The sequence below is a fragment of the Periplaneta americana genome, chromosome 6 (genome assembly GCF_040183065.1).
Source record: "Periplaneta americana isolate PAMFEO1 chromosome 6, P.americana_PAMFEO1_priV1, whole genome shotgun sequence".
NCBI lineage: Eukaryota > Metazoa > Arthropoda > Insecta > Blattodea > Blattidae > Periplaneta > Periplaneta americana.
The window spans coordinates 41,606,217-41,628,822 of record NC_091122.1 but is presented as its reverse complement, the minus strand read 5'-3'; the positions used below and the strand labels follow the sequence as shown (position 1 = coordinate 41,628,822).

The 22,606-nt window shown below is 35.4% G+C and overlaps 1 protein-coding gene across 1 annotated transcript in view; it reads right to left on the bottom strand.

The window, feature by feature from the left end:
* Window positions 1–22,160, bottom strand: part of LOC138701285 (bicaudal D-related protein homolog) — a 381,968-nt gene extending 359,808 nt beyond the window's left edge. Inside the window, exon 1 of the mRNA XM_069828017.1 lies at window positions 21,711–22,160. Within this exon, the coding sequence (XP_069684118.1) occupies window positions 21,711–21,950 (240 nt within the window). The 5' untranslated portion in view covers window positions 21,951–22,160. The remainder of the gene's footprint in view (window positions 1–21,710) is intronic.
* Between the last annotated feature and the right edge of the window lie 446 nt (window positions 22,161–22,606).

Here is a 22,606-nt window from a genome sequence, read left to right as displayed (position 1 = left end):
CTAATTGCAATATCTAACTAATTATTAAAGTTTACAATAATAGACGTTTTGCAATGTTTCTGGATAGGAGGAGTGGCTTTATAAGTATACAATACAGTACAGCTCAAGCGGGAACAGACATATCGGTACTATATTCTAATGCAAGAGCGGACCATGATAATACTGTTTACATAAAACGAGCAGCAAATACAAACTTTCAATCTCATTAATAGAACATTATGGTAAATTTACATTTTATGTAACAATATTACTTCATTTTTAATTGTATGTATAAACAAACAATAATGGTTTTCTACACACAAAATCACACGAACTTTTTTTCTAATGCAACATTTTAATCTCTCCCGCTTCCGTAAAGCAGTATCATTTTTAAACAAATTTCTGGTTGTGTGACTTTCGAAACGGGGCAAGAGACTTCTAGTTCCTAAAAATCGTTGTGAAACTACTACAAAATTTCGCCGATTAGGTAACCTTCTTTGAGGAAAACACTGACGGTACATCTTTCTTGCCTCACTTGAATTATGAAGACTTTCTCCATAAATTAATAACATATAATATTCCTAAACTGTGAATGACATTGTAAGTTGTTTATCGAATACCCTGTACTGAACTGTCATCCACTCTGCTGTAGACCTATGGACAGGGAGCTTGAACTCAGCTGACTCGTACTTACGTCTGTGCAGAGTACTGCCTGCTGAACACGTTGCCACGTCTCTCACGCCAGAATATTAACAAACTTAAGCATGCATTTTTATTTAATTTCACGTAATAGAACACACAAATATTTATTTAAACTAATATTAACTCTTTGCTGGATATACCTACTGATGTAATTGTTTTCGTAATTTTACTAACGATATAAGCAGTATAACGCAAATAAAATAAGAGAAGAAATATTTTTTTCTGGTAAAACTATCAAGTTTTGACCCTATGCTGTATGGACATTTTTTGATCCTGTAGGCCGTCCCCGACGACTGTGAAAAGGCGGCACTTATACCTCTTACACCCTGTATAATGTACGCAAATCAATCAATCAAAGACTTCGCCTTGCTCCAACGATGTTTCTCTTCCCTCTCATGTTGTTTTAAATTCTTCTTCGTTTTTATACTTCATTCTAATGACAAATGAGCATCTCTTTCATGTTTCCTCTAATTTCTTCACTACTGTTCTACTTTCATTTTCCCTCTTTAAAACTTCAGCACTTGAACGTCACCTCTTCAGCTCTTTCTTAGCCAAGTTACAAGTCCATAAGATTATAATACCGCACGCCAATCGACACGTAACTCATTCCATCACGGATGCACAAAAAGCCTATAAATAAAGTCGGGTGTATATAACGTTTTGTAATTATTATAAAAAAGGAGTGTAATGCGAAAAACGAGAGTTTATCATATCTGGGTACATGGCAAATGATTGAGTACATACTTAGGCCTATACATTGCAGCCTATATTTTGAATAATTATCTATAGTAATGTCACAATAGGCCTGAGATTTGCCGATAAATCCACGAGCGAAGCGAATGTGTTTATTTGGGAGATCTCAAACCTCGAGTGACATTTATTAGGACTATTTCGTGAATAAAATAAAAATGTAAATTATATATCCCTAAAGTTCCTTCACAAAATGTTAATAATTGTATGTTTAGGAATACTTAACCTATTCAGACATTGTGAAGTCGAAATAGATGAATAACGATTACTGCAATAAAGAAATTGAATGTTATTCAGTAATGCCAATTGAGAAAAGCGAAATACAGGTTTAAAAATGTTAATTACTGTACTGCGCTTTTCTCTTTTTATTATAACAGAAATACGTTTTCATTATCTGCTGAAATCATAATTTAATTTAAACATTTTATAGTATAATTACAAATAACCTGATTAATACATCAATTAAATGAAGAATTGTTATAAAGGAGTGTCATTTTCTTTAGATACAATAGACGTGGAATTAGAAGATGAAGATGTAGATGTGGAAGTAGGATTTCGCACTTTATTTAGTACAATGGATTCATGCTCATCGATTTACGTGGAAACAGTTGGCGACACTGACTACACAAAAGAACGACCCTGCGATAAATTGATAATGATAAATAGAGCTGCAGAAATTATCGCGATGTATGACTGTGATTGGTTGGGATTCAAAATTTCATTACATTTCATTAGCCGAAAATGGAAGACGTCATATTATAAACGAAACAGCCAAGAGAAACTACAAATTGGAATATTGCTGGTAAACTGAATTGTTGTGAAACATGTAGGCCTACAACGTAAAATGAGAAATTGTCTCTCATCTCCATGACAACAACTTTTTATAAAATAATGTACTTTCATGTTTGTTCTAACAGACATTTCAGTTTCTAGGTTCCTCTCGAGTAGTTCCCTTTCCCTTTCGCCATATGCAAAGCAAATAAGTAACTCAATTATTTAAAATAGGTCTGCTATACAGCAGTAAATGTATTCTGCACGTTTGACATACATGGATACCGAACTTCCACACGAACAGAAAACAGCGCTTAGTATCGCAGCCTTTCGATTGATCAGCGATTAAACAAGAAAAGCTAAGAATTATTTATCTAAACGCTTTTGAAAGACCGTGTCCCTTTATATCGGCAGTAATCGAAAATCGAATGCTGCAGAAACCACTTCCTCATTCTCGTGTAGCGTATTCCAACACGTTACCGATAAAATAAATGATTATCTGTCGTCAAAGCCGTTTTACCTTTTAACGAGATATGTCCTGTTCATACTCAAAGTTACATTATCATGTTATAGTTACTTTCCGAGTCATAGCCGTATTATTCATGAAAAAATATAAAAAATATCACTGTAAATAATGAAAAATAGTGGCTTCAAGATTTTCACGTTTTCAAGCACACCTGATGTCGATTTGACGTAGGATGTTTCTATCCCTGTACCAGTACGGGCACACATTCCGGGAACCGAAGTGAAACAAAAAATTGCAGAATTTCAAATGTTTACTGTAACACAGCCACAGCCGAATACTAATGTTGTTAGTATTTAGGCCATGAATTAATGTAACTTCTGTCACCACGCTCAATGATGCCACCTTCCCTCACTCCGCGCATGAGGGCGGTGAAGTTGGGTATTAAATTAGCCCTGTTGAGAGGCCTCTTTCAGTAATATCTCCGCATCGAGAGCAATTACAGACCTATGCGACCACTCGCTTGATTTTAATCGCGAATTATACAATATTAAACTAATAATAGATACCTATGATATCCTTTGAGTGAAGAATTTACTGTGAGGATTGTTTCATATGAAGAGAAAATATATTGCACACGCTTCAGTAATTACTTCTCTCCATTTGTAAACCCAAACAAAATTAAAACATTCAAATCAACAGAACTGAAGTTTCATTTCCGAAACTGCGTGCCGGTGTATCCCTTATATCTACAGGTATTTATCCTAAATTATTGGACGGATTTTGTTTACATTCAGTATCTACGTGTCAATTTATCCGGGAATTATGTAATAATTTTTGTGAACACTTATTTGTATTTAAAATAAAAAACACAAAATGACCATGAACTCCAAAATTATTCCAAAGATAGATAGATCTGTCTGTCTGTCTGTCTGTCTGTCGGTCCGTCCGTCCGTCCGTCCATCCATCCATCTATCTATCTATCTATCTATCTATCTATCTATCTATATTTATTTATTTATTTATTTATTTATTTATTTATTTATTTATTTACATCAGTACGTCTATTTAAATCGTACAACTTATAATTGAAGTAAATGTTCTTAATTTTGGGTCTGCCTTTTGTGTAATCCAATAAAGAAGTTGATCTTTTTATCTAGCTGCATATTAAATAGTTTCATATAGTCGTGGCTTGAATAATAGTCAAGAACATAACACAGTATCATTCGCAACACGATAATAGTAATTTATGTAACTAAATATATAATATTGGTAATTAAGGCACAAGTGAGTGTTTATAATTAAGAGAAGAGAAGCAAAATACCACATACCCGTTTATCGCTGGGAATTAATTGGCTTGTTTTTTGATGCAAGGGGCACTATCTCCAGATTTTGTATCAATTATTTCTTTAATCGGTTCCATATTCATATTTTGCAACTTCAAGATATAGGCCTAGTCATTAATGTATTAAGACATTCCTTGTTAATTGTAAATAACCATTTGTACAGTACTATACAAAAAATAAATTATTCCTCTCAAGAATAGCTGCCAAAAATAAACAAAATAATAATTTAAAAAGTAAAACTAAATAAAAGAAAATATTGTTGATTTACAATTAATTTAGGTGCTGTTACTCTCGGTACCCCTTTTTTCAAGGACAGCTATCCTTTTTGGATTTTTCTCTCACGTGTTACATACTATTCTAGCATTAAAATATGTAAAACAAAAACTATTGTAAGAGTAGGCTATGTTTATAAAATGTAGCCTAATGTTATGACGTAGTAGAGACACAAGTACTGGATATGATTGATAAGTAACCGTTTCTAAGACAATGTTATTTTGTTGTTATTTTGAAGCTTTTTCTTACAGGTAGGCCTACCTTGTATAAAAAATTATGTTGTGAAGGCGGTGATGACATCATGGTATACTAGTTGCTAAGTAACCTTTTCTGGCACCAGTGCCAGAATTAGGCCAATTGTGAACGATATATAGCGTCATAACAAGAGTCTTTTAATGTTATATTGCATAAAGGAACTTATAGTAGGCTTACGTGTAACTATTTTTGATACAGAGTAGCCACGGGAATTTATGCAGAGGTTAAGTAACTCGTACAATTAAAAAAATGGAACCACAAATCTGTAACCACATGAATCCAGGAAATCATTATTTGTTCTCGGGAAGATTACAGATTTCAATTAAGCAGTTGGATGCTGAAATATATTGGTGATACTTAAACGAGACTCATCTCATTATAAATCACTGGTAATGGGCTGTTATCGCACTTCACATAATTATGAATCATCTAGTTAGTGGCGGGAACGAACTTGTGATGGCTTTTTTTTTGTCTAGCAACTAACAGCTGACAAAACAGCAGAGTTCACGGTCAGCGATGTTTCCGATGCGATTGATCGGACGCGTGAGAGCGGAGTGCAGCGTGATCGAGCAGTGCTGGCCTTCACGTGTGCATGTGAGCGGCCAGGTCCAGGTTAAAGTCATGCTCACAAAATAACGCGGTTTAGGAGGTATTTTCTTGGAAATCATTTCATTCAATATGACGTATATTATTACAGTAGCGCTCTTAGCCACAAATCCTACGGACTTGGGCTGTATTCTCAACAGCTAAGTGTAATGTTTCGTTTCTCCTTCTGCAGCTAGAAATAATACGAGATAAGGCCTAGTGTACATATTATGTACAGGAACGCAAAACTTGAGAAAATGATTTATAAAAGAAAACATTCTGAAAATAACAATGCGATAGCTTATACGAAATTACACGCAGAACACGGTTGAATTTTTCTTTCAACTTCACGCATTCAAGTAATGCATGCAAGAGTGAACGAAGCGCATTCAATTGTGCACACCTTTTTCCACTAAAAATCAGAGCGCATGCAACAATTGAAATTTATCCACTGTCAGTGGGTATTTGGTGCGTAATTCGTTCAACAATAGCATGTAACGCGTACCTGATTGTTTTACCGTGAATAAAATGAAAATTCTTTTGTTTATGATTGTGGACCTTTCAAACTCAAAATGGTGGCAAGTACGATTAGCTTTATTGAAGATTATTGCAAATACGAGCGCCTATGGAGTGTTCAACCACAATTTTGAGAACCAAGCAGGCCTAAGCACTGGATTGTTGTTTTGTTGTTTAGTCAACTGTACGAAGACAAGTCTGACCCTCAAAAGTGATACCAATAAGGCACCACTTATGAGGCAACTAGGCCAGGAGATGAGATAGGGTGGCCAGTTCCTTTCCCTCTCCATTGCATACATCGCCGATCAGCTACATGTTACACTAATCAGACTTCAGATGTGTACAAACAGTGTTCTTCCTCTGGCACATATCGTCAAGCGAGATGTACTGCCTCATAATAGACGTATTGTAGGCCTACATATTAGCCAGAACCTCAACCAGAGATAGGCTAAGTATTGGATTGATATTTAATATTTATTAATTGATATATTACGTAGTGAAGATCACGTTCAACACGGCGCACCATGTAAACACAAAATTTGCATGCTCTTAATTGAACGTGCGTTTTCAACTTGATTCTTTCAATATTCTCCCCAGATTGTATACGTACGCGCATGGAAAATCGAACCGTGTAGATGCAAGTGCCATTATAATCCCAATCTCGTTTCTCATTTGGAAACTAAGCACAGAATAGGAATTATCAAAAGTCCCTGCCTATGTACAGTACGTAAATGTGGGGAGAAAACCTAAAGGATCAAACCATGCTTAGTAAATAATGACAAGAGACAAAAACTGCATTCATAAATAAAATTACAGTAATACCACAATCTAGTATATACAGTCACGAAGGTTGAGTTTATGAGGGTACTAGGAACAATAGATTATCTAGGTACTATTTCGCATTGTCTGTGATGAGGCGATAGTAGCGATCCTAGTGGTTAGCAACTATCTATGGATGCATATTTACTACGTATTGAGCTTCGTGACTATATACTAGACCAGGCGTCTCAAGGCCAACGCATAAAAGTTGTTACACAGAGCAGATATAGATAGCGTAGTCAGCTGAAGAGATAAGCTCAATAGCCGAAGATAGCCGATCGTTGATTCATATTACAAGCATGAGCGAGCTAAGTTGTAACTGTCGCGGGAGAAATTCCACAAAGCTGCACTTTTGAGTTGTACTGTCACAATAGACGGTTGTTTTCGGAAGGAATAAAATTTCGTAAGTCGTTTGCAGTAATAATAGTAGTAGTAATAATAATAATAATAATAATAATAAATGTATTTTCTAATTATATATTATGAGTAAAAAGAAGAAATCTGAAGCATGAAGAACCATACGTTACGTAATTATTTAAGTACAAGGAACTGGCTACCCTATCCCATTATCTCCTGGCCTAGTTGCCTCATAAGTGGTGCCTTGTTGATATCACATGTGAGGTTCAGACCTGTCTTTGGACAGTTGACTAAACAACAAAATACTTCATTTCTAGTAAATGGTTTTTGGTATCTCTCTTTTTTTTTAAGTTCATACTATTTTGAATAAAATAAAATTCAATTAAATAATAATGATAGATTAATAAAGTGGTCATTATATTTGTTACACTGGTCTTGATTCAAATTAGGTAACAATTTTAGATTAATAAAGTGGTAACAGTTATCCACTGAAACTTGCAACTCCCACAATTTCGCTTTCCCTGTGAAAGCTTTTATTTGTTCATACATTTGCTGTAATAAGGACATTCTTTCTTCGGAGATGGAGACAAAATCGTAGCGGTTACAGATGTCTATTCAAACGTCGCGGTCAATGACGTCATCCGGAGACACACGAACTGCTCCCGCATCTTGTTCCACTCTTACATAAAAAAAGAGAGAGAGGAGGAAGTGCTCCGAGGAGGCCCTATTGAGACGTCTGTACTAGACTGTGGTAATACTTTACTTTTGCGTTTATTGTGTAAAGCGTAAATATGAGTAGGACAGCTCGAAATAAAGCACAAACCATAAGCGTGGATGACTAATAATTATCATGAAAGGAGAATATTCACCTTCTTTATCTACATAACCTTTCGCGTTTATTGTTAATAACAAAGAAACACGGTTCTGCCATAAACAACTTCAGTAATCACCGGTATCGAGCATCGAACGTCCAGAATGGAGCTATACCGTTCAAAGGGCTGACCCCGAATTGATTCCAAGACGTACGTGTTGATTCCATTGGCTGTCACCGTATTTATCCGATAGCGTGCGTGTTGATTCCCATTAGCTGTCACCTTATTTCTCCCATAGTGTAAGTGTTGATTCCCATCAGTTAACCCTTAAATTGACAAAGTATCCTATAGGATACAACAGGTTAATAGGCTATATGCTATAATATATATATATATATATATATATATATATATATATATATAATTTCAACTGGTAAGGGAAATTACGGGAAAGCGGCTGAACGGATTTTAATAAATGGCCCCCCATTTTGAAGCTTGGAACCCAAAGTTTTTCGGAAAAATAGTAGTTTTCAGTGAAATGTCAATTTTCCTACATAATTTTCCTATTTTCCAAAATCCATCTGTCGTCATTTTTGAGAACTAGCTAATTGCATTCAGGAGAAGTGAAGCGAGCATCAAGTCGCCCGTGTTGCATTTCAGATTAAAACAAAACACACACTACAGTGAACAATATTACACGAAGGCCATGATCTGCAAGAATGCTGACATATTTTGAGCTCAAATTAAATTGGTTATTAAAAACTTAACTTACTAAAAATAATTTACAGGTTCGATTCTGTAGTGTGTAATTTTCTGGGTACAGCTGTGTATTGGATATTAAAAACTACAAAACTTGAGGTGATTTGATGACATTACTATTAGAAATGAAATATTATTGTAGTTAATGCCGTGATGTGACTATTTTTCATTATTTATACATATTAATGCTATATTGATGATATGAAAGTGAAACGTTTTGGGGTTATCTAAGTAGATGTAGAGAACAACTTAAATTAGATTTCGATTTCTATATTTTACTGAGTGGCAGCTATATAGTATATATAGTATGTGTTACTGAAAGCTATAAAAATTACGTAAGATAATAATATTATTAAAAATCAAATATTTTTATAGTTATTAATCAAGTGGGGTTGGCTCTTTTTCATATAAGTATTTAATGGCGGTGTGGTGTAGATATTTATATGCGTGGTTCTCTTCAGTATTGGCTCGAGAGATTATTATGGAAGCAAATAACTTTCAGAATGTCTGGTATTCTTCATTAAAAATAAATCTGAAAAATGTTTATTTGAACATCTAATGAACTTAGTTTGCAGCATTTGCTGCACAAGCCACTAGTTTTAATAGAACAATAGAAAAAAATTGGTAGGAAAATTAAAATTTCACAATACTATAATATTGTACAACATATAAAATATGGACATTGCGATAGTTGTTTTCTTTACAGTCCGACAAGGTTTAATAAATTAGTGTGAGAAATGAAGTTTTGCCAATTTAAGGGTTAACAACTGTGTCATAACATTTCTTTTCCCATTTTACACAGACTTAGGACTGTCTACTTGCAGTAGGTATGGTTAAAAATGTTTGCCTTTTTGTTATCCTCATAATGTACGTACATGCAGAGTTGCAATTGCCAAGCATAAGTAATAAAATTATGTAGATAGGAGAAACTTGTAGGAGATTTTTTGAAGATATTCATACCGTGTAAACGTATAGGCTAATGAAATAGCTTTTGTGCGAGATCGTGCGTATTTGCTTGTTTTCCGCACAAAACCAATACGCGGTAAGTGTGAAATACCACATTCAGTATTCCCAACGTAACACACATAACGATTTCCTTCTTCTTACCGCTTAAGCGCGACATTCATTTTACTGCTTTAGGCTTTTAACATATTATTTTTAGGGACGTTTAACATAGTAATAATTATAAATTGGAAACTTACCACTGCAATTTCACCTAAATTGCAATGTTAATTATTGTTTTTAAATATTTGCAAAAATTAAGTAAAGTCTACTACTCCACGAAACTTATTGCATTCCTGATACAAGTAACATTAAGGAAGCCGTGAAAAAATCAACAAGATTCCAGATGCGGATGTTATTACTGCAATATGTTATATAAATAATATTGTTAAAATATTAAAATGAAAAATAAATCATTACATAACCTTACCGTTTGTTTTAAGTTCGCATTTATAGACTGGGGGAAAAAAAGACAGACGTATATCACGGCCTGCTGGAGTATAGTAAACACAGAAAACATTTTACAGCAACAATGTTGAAGAAAGATATTTTAGTGTTCCGAAGTTGGCGTCATTAAACAGAAACCAACATGGAGATTTCATTGCAACTAATTAGAAATTCGTCTTTCAGGTATGTAATAAACGATCTTCGCACAAAATAATGTACGATACACGAGCGGTATGTTTGTTTTCATGTTCTCGGAAATTAAAAAAGCTCAACTACGTTTCGCTTTTTCAATCTTTTCCTCGACCATGAAAACGTCAACATACCGCTCTTGTAACGTATATTACTATTCCATTTGTTCTTTTATGTAGTTGTGTTTGTCCCGCATTTTTTTTTTTTTTTTTTTTTTTTTTTTTTTGGAAGTAGTTTTCTCCTCGTTTCTCATTTTAATGTAAGTTTCAGTTTGAACACCCTTTAATGTTTCTAACAGGCGGAATATGTTGAGATGGGAAGAGTAAAATTGAGCGTTCAGTTTAGAGTGGAATGCCTCACAGCTGTTAGTAGTCCGTTGAGACCGACTATTACAGTCGGCCCTAAAGTGAGCGGAATCAACACGGATGTTATTGTTCGGCGAACCTATTGAAAGCGGAAATCAAGTAGTTCACTGTTCGATGGCAGGGGAACGCAAAACGGCAGCAGCGGCTCAAAGACTGAATGGTTCCTATTCATATACAGGGACATCATTTTATTTTTACTTGCATTTTTATTGTACCTGCATTTCTGAATGTACTTCACTCCAACCCCTTCACTAATGTCCTTGCTCTCGTCAGACACACAAACTTACGGCCGCTGTTGCATTCGAAGTCTTCAAGCAGTGAAGTAAACACTGCAGTGTATAGTCATCATCATCATCATCCTTCACGAATTAGGCCTCTGTAGACCTGTTTCGGCCCCATCTAGCAGTCTTCTTAACGGTCTTCCTGGTCGACGATGTCCTCTAGGTTTATATTGCATCATAATTTTTGGGATTCTTGAATTTTCCATTCTTCTTACATGATCTAGCCAATTGAATTTGTATCTGGTGATTTTTTCTTCTACTGACTCTACTTCTAATTGTTCTAAAATTTCTTCATTCCTTTTTCGGTCTAAAAGAGTATATCCTGCTGTTGTCCTGAAAAATTTCATTTCCGTTGCTTTGATTCTGTTCATGTCTTTTTTCTTTAATGTCCAAATCTCGCTTCCGTATAGAAGGGTGGGTAATGCTAGTGTATTATATATTTTTATTCTTGTAGATTTTTGTACTAATTTAGCTTTTAATGTATTGTTTATTATTCCTAGAATTTGTGTAAATTTGGTAATTTTCTTGTTCACATCTTTTTCATTTTGATAAGATATTTCACAACCCAGATAATTGAAATTTTGCACTTGTTCGAGGCATTGGTTATTGTGTATTATCTTACTTCTCACTGGGTCTTGTCCTAAAAATGCCATTACTTTTGATTTTGTTCAAGAAACGATAAATTCAATTTCATAGAATATGCTTCAAAATGTTTTTAATAATATGCGTACTGAATTGAAGCCTGCATTGTAATGAACGGCAACCATTTTCAGCAACTTGTTTAAAAATTCAGATTAGCCTTTTTTTAATTGAGGTGGCTAGAAGCAAAGGAATGCTAGTGACATTTGTAATAACATGAGTTAAGTGCATCCAGTGTAAGAAAAAGTATCTAAAATTTTAGTGGCAAAGGGATATTTTAATCGCATCACACATTAAATTTTAAATACAAATTTCACCGATTTTACGAAAGCTTAAATATTTAAACCCCATTTTCTCAAAAGTAACTTAAGTGCACTTACAGCCCTTCACTTATGACCCCCTCAATTTAAATGCACTCTCTATATTGTATGTTAACACCAATAATTAATATGCTAAATAAAGTAGACATTACATAACGAACATAGCCGCCTGAAAAGTTGAGTTTTAGAAAAAAAAAAGTTACTACTCTACTGTATTTTGATAAATTCCGTAAAAGTGATGATCAAACTGAAAATCGTAATATCGTATTTCCCTACAACATAAATGGATACACTACTTTTCTCTCCTCCTATACCCAGTAAAATGATTTGTTTACATATTGCACTACTAACATCAAACTCCTGTAATGGAAGGGGGCAACAGTGTTTCCGAGTATAGCCAGGTTAATGTTAAAAATGTTGGTAAAAATAAAGTGATGTCCCTGTACAATCCAAGTGAGAGATATAAAATTCCCAAGTAATATATTCACTTAACACCACAATGTATCGCTTCTTGGTCTTACTTAGTTTGGCATATGATGGTGCAGTTCTGGATTCAGATTCTTTAAGAGATGCGAAAACACAAGTCCTTTAACTGTCGCTTCTTTATACCCAAGTTCTGTTTATCTTTCTTTACTATGGCGTTTATAGTCCTCGAGAAGCCACGAAAGAAACTAGGCCTATATCAGGTTCGTTTCGAAACGCCACACATTTTTTGATGGGCACACGGTGCACTTTCCTTCCATGACGTTGAATCTGTACGACCCGGATCTCCACTTAATTTTAAGACAGCACATATATCGTATTAGCAGTAATATCGTATGGACGATAAAATCTACGACCATGGCTTACATGTAGAGTTAAAACTGCATGAAGTCGTTGCTCACACCACAGTTCGCAAAGTTTGACCTTGTACAATATATGGTAAAAAAAAAAAAAAAGACTTTCATCACTTTACCTTTATGATCTTCGTCGTGCGACAGTGCGTGCCAGACGTTACGAACGACAGAGATTTTCGCCGTCCTCAAATGTTCCATGCTTATTCGACACAAGTTTCTGTTTTATAGGATCGTTGAGATTACACACACAATACGGCAAAGTGCGCTACATACAGGGTGCGTCAGAAAGAACGGATGGATTTCACATGGCAAGAAAATTGTAAAGATTCATCAAATCAAAAATTTATTGTTATCAACATATTCACCAATACATGCAGTTTATTTATGTAAAACAACATTATCCATATGATGTCCTTGGCTTTCAATACAGGCATCGAGGCGTTTTCTGATGTTCGCCATCACTTTCACATCATAGCTGGTGCAATTGCCACGATTTCTTCACGAATCGCTGTCTTCAGTTCGTCCAGTGTATGTGATCGATGTTTACAAACTTACGCCTTCAAATGGTCCCAAAGAAAGAAGTCGCAGGGCGCGAGATCTTACCGTAGCCTCGGACAATCTCAGTGCAATAGAATTTCGTCCAGGTGATTTCTTCTTTAATGTTGAACCTGTGATACGAAATGAAGCCACCCACCGCAAAATTGTATTCCGAGTTGCAATCCTAGCGTGACATCCGATGTCGAAATGAGTCCTGAGTGGCGATCACAGACTCTTCATTTTTCAAAAATGTCTCTACGATGAAAGCACGTTGTACACCAGACCAACACCATATTCTCAACTGAAACTGCATTCTATGGCTGACCCAACAGTCGTGGTCCCCCTCACTAATCTCTCTCCTCGTTGCGTATCGATAGTTTGAAATCCATCCGTTCTTTCTGACGCACCCTTTATCTTCAAATTATGAAGACTATGTGCTACATAAAAATTTCGTTAGAGATTGGTAGCTAGTATTTGTCTGTGGCTACAATGCAGTAGGCCTACTGGTGTTCTGGTCTTCCATCCAGGTGGTCAGGGGTCGATTTCCGGCGAGTCTGGGTGGAATTTATGAACAAAACAAACGTTACAGAGGATTTTTCTCGGGGTACTCTCATTTTCCTCTTTCACTCCGCCAACACCCTCCACTTCCCCCTCATTTCATCTATCATCTATCATAGTAACAACAGGCCTAGGTTGGAATGATGTCAGGGGGTAGTACGTATTTCCGATGTTTATCTAGGTTCTAAGGCAGCGGTGACTAAAGCGGGTGTCGTGATTACATCGTGTAATCACAGACATTCAAACGGGTACGAGGAGTTTCCTATACATTGATGTGTGTTCAGTCACGTACTGAAGAGAAGTAGTGACGGTATCATATCGCTCTACAAACTCTGTCTTTACAAGCAGTAAGAGGTGGTTTCGTAAAGAATAAGGAGAACTTTTTTGTTGTTCTGTCGGACAAAATGTAATATGTTTACTTTGCTCAGCGGTTCAATTAGGAGCACATAGAAACATTAATTACCACGCTGAATAATATATTATTATTATTGTTATTATTATTATTACTGACCACTAAGTATATGTTCCTATAATTCTTCTTTACGTGCATGAATATTGATATTTTTAGATCTTCTCCCTAGAAAGATAAAATTATTAGGTTTTATCTCAATTTTAATCTTCTTAATTTTTAGACGAGGGTAACTATTTATTAGTTATTCATTTAATAATAATATTGTAGAAAAAATTATTCGATATTATGTGCCAATGAACTGTTAAACGCCAGAAATTGACATGTCTTAAATCATACCCAGGAAGAGAAAGATGAGCTAAACAAATGTAAGGAAGTCAGCTACCTAATGGGGTTTGAAATATCTCATGCTCTAAAGCCTTTTAATAGAACAGAATTTCTCAAAAGAGTAATGATTAAAATAGCTTAGAATAACTTGTCCACAAGAAGTTTTTAATTTTGAAAAACTACGAATTTCTCGTCCAAGTATCAAGAGAAGAATTTAGAAAATTCCTGATTATATTCAAGAGGAAGGTTAAAAAAAGAAGCAAGAAAAATCGCATATTATTCACTGGCTCTTGATGACATTACTGATACAGCAAAGCTTGAGATTTTTATCCGCGGGATTGATCAAGATGTTAGTACAGGAACCGCCACTGGTTGTAGTTTTCTTGCCAAGTACCTTTCCTCCGTCTCCTTACTTCATAGGCTGTCTGTCGCATGTAATCACTGCAGCTCGAGTTTTGGTCACCGCTGTTCTAAGCGCTTGGGACTCGTCAGTAGCCGATGTGACCTTACCCGCAGAGCCCAGGAAGGTTGGCCCACCTATCAGCGTCGGATTCACGAATACCACCCGGTCCAACGGTCGGACTTCGACAATCATCGCATATAGGGGATCCAGCCCTCAACAAATCAATCAATACCTAAGCCGTAAATGTATGTAGGCCTACTGTATATGTTATTAAGTATAGAAAAGATCCGAGTTTAACAACGGCAAAGGATTTATTAGATTTACTGAGCCCCGATCACAGGGAAACCGTTATAGCTAACCGTGACATTAAATGAGAGCTGGATATAAATTTCCAGCTGACGTTATTTTGCCCGCATGGAAAGCGCTGCGACTTCTAAGCAATTATTTGAACTAGAGCAATTCTGTACTAAATTACGAAGAGAAAATTCTGTTCTCTATATTTTTATTTACAAAGATTGAACTCGCGACCTTTCATATTGTAGTCATAATTGAGCGTGCCAATACGTTGTGTAATACATAATGTAGGTCTACATTATGTTAGGCAATACCTATTTTAAAGACTGATTTAGATTTTTTTAGTTCCAATTGGACTGTATAAGTATCCCTTGTCATTTGTTTATCCCTTGTTATCTTAAGCGGTGTTTTGCGTCATTTAATAATATTTACCATAGCGCCGCTAAGTGTAAATATCTAAAATTGGCTCAAAGTCCTCCCAAAAGTAAAGACGAAATGGGTCAAAATAATAATCCTTAAGGGTGTGTGTACGTGAAGGACCGCAAATATAAAAAATGCAGGCTCTAAATTCCTAAAATTTTATAAGAAAATGAACTCACGACTGGACAAAAATTACAAGGTACCACAACAAGACTTGTTAGAACTTAAACATCTGATAAAAGTATAAAAAAGGTTACTAATAATATTTTTAAGAAATTCACTTTTTACTTTGAATTAAATTTTACAAAAGTTGAACATTTTCACACACTATTTCATAACTCCACAGCCATTGGAGATAGAATTCTGAAATTTCGTACACTGATTTAACATCCATTTGTGCAAAAAGTAGACTACAATAATGCCCATTTCTTTGAAAATAGAAAAATTAGGTTACAAAATATTATGTGAATTTTAATTATATTTTATATAGGACAGATAAAAAATTAATTGTATAAAAATTAACATCTGTACATTTCTGAGAGTGGGCTACTTTTCAGAAATAAACATTTATTACATGCAGGAAAAATATTAAAGATGTCAGAGAGATCATAACAATGTTATGGTTACCAAATGATGTAATTGCAGAATTCTTCTTTTTTTTTTACTACTCTGAAAAAAAACTGGTTTGAAAAATATTACTAGTAATATTTTTTATACTTTTATCAGATATTTAAGTTCTAATAAGTCTTGTTGCGGTACCTTGCAATTTTTGTCCAAATGTGAGTTCATTTTCTTATAAAATTCTAGAAATTTAGAGCCTGCATTTTCTGATTGTGGTCGTTCACTTACATAAACCCTTAAAAGCTTAGTTGCCTCATGAGTGATGTCTCATTGGTGCCACTTACGGGGTTCAAATTTGTCTTCAGATAACTGACTAAACAACAAAAGCTGTGCTGATGATGATGATGATGATGATGATGATGATGATGATGATGATGATGATGATGATGATGAGACATACTGTAAATCCATACACTGTTATTGTTCTCGAGTGTCTTATAAACATCAACTTACGATTCTTCCACCAAGAAGTTCATTACTTTTCACGCTGGATTCTAATAAAGTTGTAGCTACAAAAAATGTCGTATGACAAAAATTGAAATTGAACGTCCTTTCCCTTCTCAATGTCTTTTTTAATATCAGCATCGCCGCCCATATGACTTTCTCTATCACAGCAAAAGAGATAAAAGTGATTTCGAAATCTAGATGCTAATTAATGAGAGAAAATATTAAGTTAATGGTCCCACTCTTTCAACATGAGTGAGAAAAGTATTCCACGTCAAATACAACGATGCAAACAGTTGTAGTACTGAATTTCATTTTGTCACCATTTAGCTTACACTAATTAAAAATAACGCCAAAACAGTTTATCTGTTCATGAAGAAATCATTATCACTGTGTTTCAAAATGAACATAAGAAGTAAGTTAAAGTAAGTACAGTGCATATCCCTTTCAGTTCTTCGGTAAAAAATCTTGGCATTCACATGGATAATAATCTCAACTGGGACATGCAAATCACAGAAACCTGCAGAAAAGTATATTCTATTATTCATGTGCTAAAAAGGATAAATGTTCATCTTCCCTCTTGCTTAAAAAAGTCCCTTGTGCAGACCCTTGTATTTCCCCATTTTGACTATGCTGACATTTTACTGACTGACCTTTCCAGCGACAACAAAATGAAACTTCAACGTGCTCATAATTTGTGTGTACGTTTTGTAAGCAATGTTCGTAAATATGATCATATTACCCCATCCCTGGAAGCAATAGGTTGGCTTAAACTAGATAAGAAAAGAAATTTACATTCACTTCTCTTTCTCTTCGAAATCTTGAACTCTTCTATTCCTTCGTACCTGTCGTCTCGCTTCACTTACCTTTCTTCCCACCACAATCTGAACACACGCTCTCGCCATGAAACAATACTAACAATACCATCCCATCGCACCTCCTCATACTCATCCTCTTTCACAATAGCCCTGCCAAGACTCTGGAATTCGTTACCTGCTAGCATCAGGGACTGTCGAAATAAAATTTAATTCAAACGCAAACTTACTAGGCACTTGGTCAGTAATTGAGACTCGTTCAGACATGGTTTCTTGTAAATAGTTCTTTTAATCTACCACAAAATATCTCAATATCCGGTAATTTCATCACTATAGAATTTTGTTATTGTAGGTTTAATTTGTAATTTTGTAAATACAAAAATATTCTTTGTTCTTAACTTCTATGATAAAATGTCTAGCTTTCATTAATCAGGTATTCTTGTCGTATTTTAATTTTTATTGTAATTGTAATTGTAATTGTAAATTTAATATTAATTGTAATCTTATTGTTCATGTTATAGTTGTAATCCCCTGGTAGAGGGGCAGAGAAGGCCTGACGGCCTTATCTCTACCAGGTTAAATAAATAAATCTAAATCTAAATCTAAAAATATCATTCAGAACTGAAACTAAAAGGTATTATCATTCAAAAAGTGTTGCATCTCAAACAATTGTATGTTCACATAATCATATTTACGGCACATGCTGCATTTGATCCGAAATATAATCGTATCGTTACTGAACCTACTCGAATTATTATTATTATTATTATTATTATTATTATTATTATTATTATTATTATTATTATTATTATTATTATTAAGAAGAAGAAGATAAGATTATGTTGCTGTTTTGATTAGCGCCATATTGTTGACGCACAGTCAAATAAATATAGGCATATTCACCATCGAAAGCCGAATGACTATCGAATCGGCCGACTACGCCAGAATGTTGAAACACGATTTCTCGGTATATTTCAATTTCTCCTGCTACAATTTATCACTTCAATATATTCTGGAATTTAAATATACTGGACATTGCTATGTACAGTATAATACTCTCAGATCAGGTAACATATTAGTCATATTAAAATTCCATGACGCTACAGCCCTGAAAGGCCAAGACTGACCAGCCGGCTGCTGGCCTCACGTCCACATGCCGAAGCAGAGGTGGACGATCATCCAACCAGTATGGCGGTATCGTATGGTTAGCACGATGATCCCCCCTGCCGTTATAGCTGGTTTGCAAAACCGGATTTTCGCTACCTATCGTAGCTCCCCAAGTGCATCACGATGCTGGATGGGCATCGGTCCCATACACTGCTGGCCGAAATTTCCCCCCCCCCATGAGAACTCGAACCAGCGCGCATTCTGTAACGCAAGTCCTTGGCATGATGCCTTAGACCGCAACGCCACGGCGCGGGACAGTCATATTATCAACATTCATAAATTTGTTTAAGGACCACTATATGGAAAACCAATGGAACACGGCGACGGCGACAATAACACCACCCTATCCAATAAACGTTCATGCACTCCTGAATGTATCGTCTCCTTGTAGGGACAGCTACGCTAAGAATGTACGAAGTTACCCCATTAGAAAGCCACTTAGCTTATGTTCTCTATCTCTCTGATTATGAACTTGTAATCTACATTGTAATTTGAATTGAATTTCCGAAAAGGGGCACTAAGACTCAACACTGCGACCTTAGAATCGATTGTGCTAACCCTCGAGCTACGTGTATTCTCAACCCACACCAGTTGACCATACTAAGGTTAGCTGGATGTTGGGGTTTCGAGCAGGCTACTCCATTCGTCCCTAGATCAGCACTCTTCGGGAATTCTATGGAATGATGACGGAATAGAAATCGACGGAATGATATCTAATATGGGGAAATGGGAAAACTCCGAGAAAAACCCCAACTGCGACCTCGTCCACCACAAGTGCCACTATCTAGTTTTCCCCAGGCCAAACCGGGGCTCGAACCTACGTGACAAGCTGAAGATCTCTAACCACTCAGCCACCGCAGAGGTAATCAACAATGTAACTACGGTACCTATAATAACAAAAGGACTAATTTAACATCAGACGCCTTTGCTAAATTACGTGCCATACAACACTAAACTTATTGAAGAAAAGTTCTCAGAACCTTTACGAATTGATTTCTCAAATTATTGAAATTATAATATTATTAAGCTTTTCTCTGACTGAGGTTCTGGCTGATATGTATAGGCCTATCTATTATCAGGCAGTACATCTCGCTTGACGATATGTGTCGGAGGAAGAACAATTGTTTGTATGCTTCTGAAATCTGATTAGTGTAATTTAAGAAATCGTCAATAATTGTTATATTATAAAAAACCAAACACTTCATCACATAAAAATTCACCAGTGTTAAAAATGTGTTCAAATTTCTATGAAATATGTAAAACATGGGATCTAGATTTTTGCATTTCTTACATGGAATACAAACATTTTCTTATTAATATACTGAAGGTAATTGATTTTATATAATATTGGTATTTTTTACTCTGTAATTTGCCAATTATAGCTACATTTTACATTTTTGGCTATGATATCTATACTTAATTATTTTTCATTTATTTTATTTTGTATTTTTCATTTATATCTATATCTGTGTCTTTTATTCAGGTAGTATCTATTTGTCTGTTCTTTTTTTTTTCTTTTTTTTTTCCTTTTCTCATTTTCCATTTTAATTTGTATTTACATTTGTATCCTACATTTGTATCTGTTTCATCTCTTTTTTCATGTTATATGCAATTTATGTTTTTTTAAACGAATATCTGTACTGTCTATTGTAATTGGGGCTTTGCCCTGTTATAGACATAAATAAATAAATAAATGTAACTAGTCGGCGATGTATGCAACTGAGAGGGAAAGGAACTGGCCACCCTACCCCATTATATCCTGGCCTAATTGTCTCATAAGTGGTGTCTTATTATTTGTGAGGTTCAGACCTGTCTTCGGACAGTTAACTGAACAACTATTACGCTGAGAACCTTATAAAATATAGTCATATCTATGTCTTCAGGATATCATTCAATAAAACCCATGGCGTAACACGTGCAACAGATAACAATATCAGTTGTAAATCAAAGATCGATAGGCAATCCACTGTTAGATAGTAGGTGTCACCAACTTAAAATATTCTTTAAATTTTCAGACGGTATCTACTGCGGTCAGCTATTATTGTTGTACTCTCCTGTACCTCAGGATGAGACTCAAGCAAATAAAATGTATTAAAGTTTCAAAAGTTGTCATTTCTTCGTATTTGCGACGAATGTAATATATAATTCTTTGTCCATAATAATGTTTATTAAACCCTAACACGAGTATTTGACGCAATTTTCAGTATCTAAAGTCTCTAATAAAATAAAGTACATAATTATATTTTCAGAGCTCTGTATCCCTATCGACTGTGAGTCTATGTTCATAGGTGGAGTTATAGGGGGGGGGGGGGCACTGCCCCCCTAAATTTGTCTCGGCTCTTTTTTTCTATTAACACTGAAAAATATTGGATTTAAAAGATCTTCTTTGCTTTTGTTTATGATTAAGTTTCTGTACTTAATTTGATGAATTAATGTCTTCAGATCATGTGTCTGTACTATAATATTTATTTTAAATTTCTGAATGTATAAGAATTGCTACACCTCATTTGAGGAATGGAAGCACTGTAATGTTTCTTTTGTAACAGCCTGTACTCATGTGTTAGAAATCTGCAGGTTTTCAGGCCGCGACTTGGAGAAATATGAATAACACGGCACAACAATGCAGAAAAAAGAAAAGTGATCCCAGTTATAATGTGCAAACTTAAAGACGTGATTAAATAAAATAGAGTTTACATTTCATATGATATCTTCAGAAAAGTTTCTGTCAGTACTGTTACGTAGTTTTATTGATGTATGCACGTGTTTCTGTACGAGAGTGAAAAAAGGGAGATTGTTTTAACTTATGCCCTATTATAATTTGTAGTAGACCTACAGTTTAAGCCCTATACAACTCGGCCCGAAACATCGCGGATATGGATGTAACACTGTAAGAAACATGCCCCCGAAAATACCTTTATTAAATGACCATATTCCGATATACTATACCACGGTCAAGCTATAACGGGGGAGAGGAGGTAAATGATGTCCCCCGTAACCCCGTTGTATGGAGATTCTATGGTTTTGCCTTGCCTCCCCCCAAGGAATCGGTTCTCTCTCCGCCTATGTCTATGTTTCTTTACATTATCTAATACATCATTAAATAATATTTGCTGTAGTTCTAAGGCTGAATTTGTCAAAGTAACTGAAGACAAGTACGGTGAAATGTGACAGTTGTAGAAAAATGTGTCAGTTGTAGCAGTAGTCTAATGCGTCGTCATACAATTTTGCAACAACATTTCACGTACTTACCTCTAGTTTCTGTGAGAAATCCTCAGCTATTTTCTCATTCTGTCGGCTAAGTTCCTCATTTTTCTCGAGAAGGGCCTTCCCCAGTTCCGCGGCAAGGATAAGATCCTTTTCCTTTTGCTGAAGTTGAGCGTAGACGTCTAGGTCCTCAGGATCCGCCGACGGCTCCAGACTTCGAGATTCCATCTCGTATATGTAGTCCTCCAGAGCGTACTTCGGTTTCATCCTGTCTCTATGCATCATCACACCACACCACCACTAAAATCACCTTCACTTTACCGAGGAATAACCACAACCATCACAACACAGTCAACAACGCAAGTTTCAGATGCTCAGTATTTTTGTTTACATCCAAACTCTGACATGTTACTACACTTCTTATTTTTATTAAACAACATAATATTATATGTTTCGAAAAACAGAATTAAATAAGCACATGTTTCTTCTTCAACTAACACACAGTCAACAAACTTCAGGATCTTGCATGTCTTGACACTAACTCCAGCGCTTGACAGAGAGGGACTGTTGACGTCTAAACACGGCTCTCTACTTATCGGACCTCACTATCGTCTGCCTCGCGCGAGCCTCACCTGCTCTTTGAACGCCTTGTACAGACCGCTCTTTCGTTAGCCAACCGATTCAGGTATACTCTCGAGTACAGAACATCTAGTGCTGCCATCTAACGAGGACTGTACGAAACAGTACCAAGTTTTAGTCTCTCGTCAATTTAAATGCTCTCTTTTCACGAGTAACACCATCTCTCAGCAACTGCACAAATCTCTATCTTTAAGTCAATATCTAAAAATAAGGCATTACGAATTATCGGTGGATATGATTTTTACACAACTCAAGTTCAAATGCATGATGACCTTGAAATATCAACTATACCTGAATATATC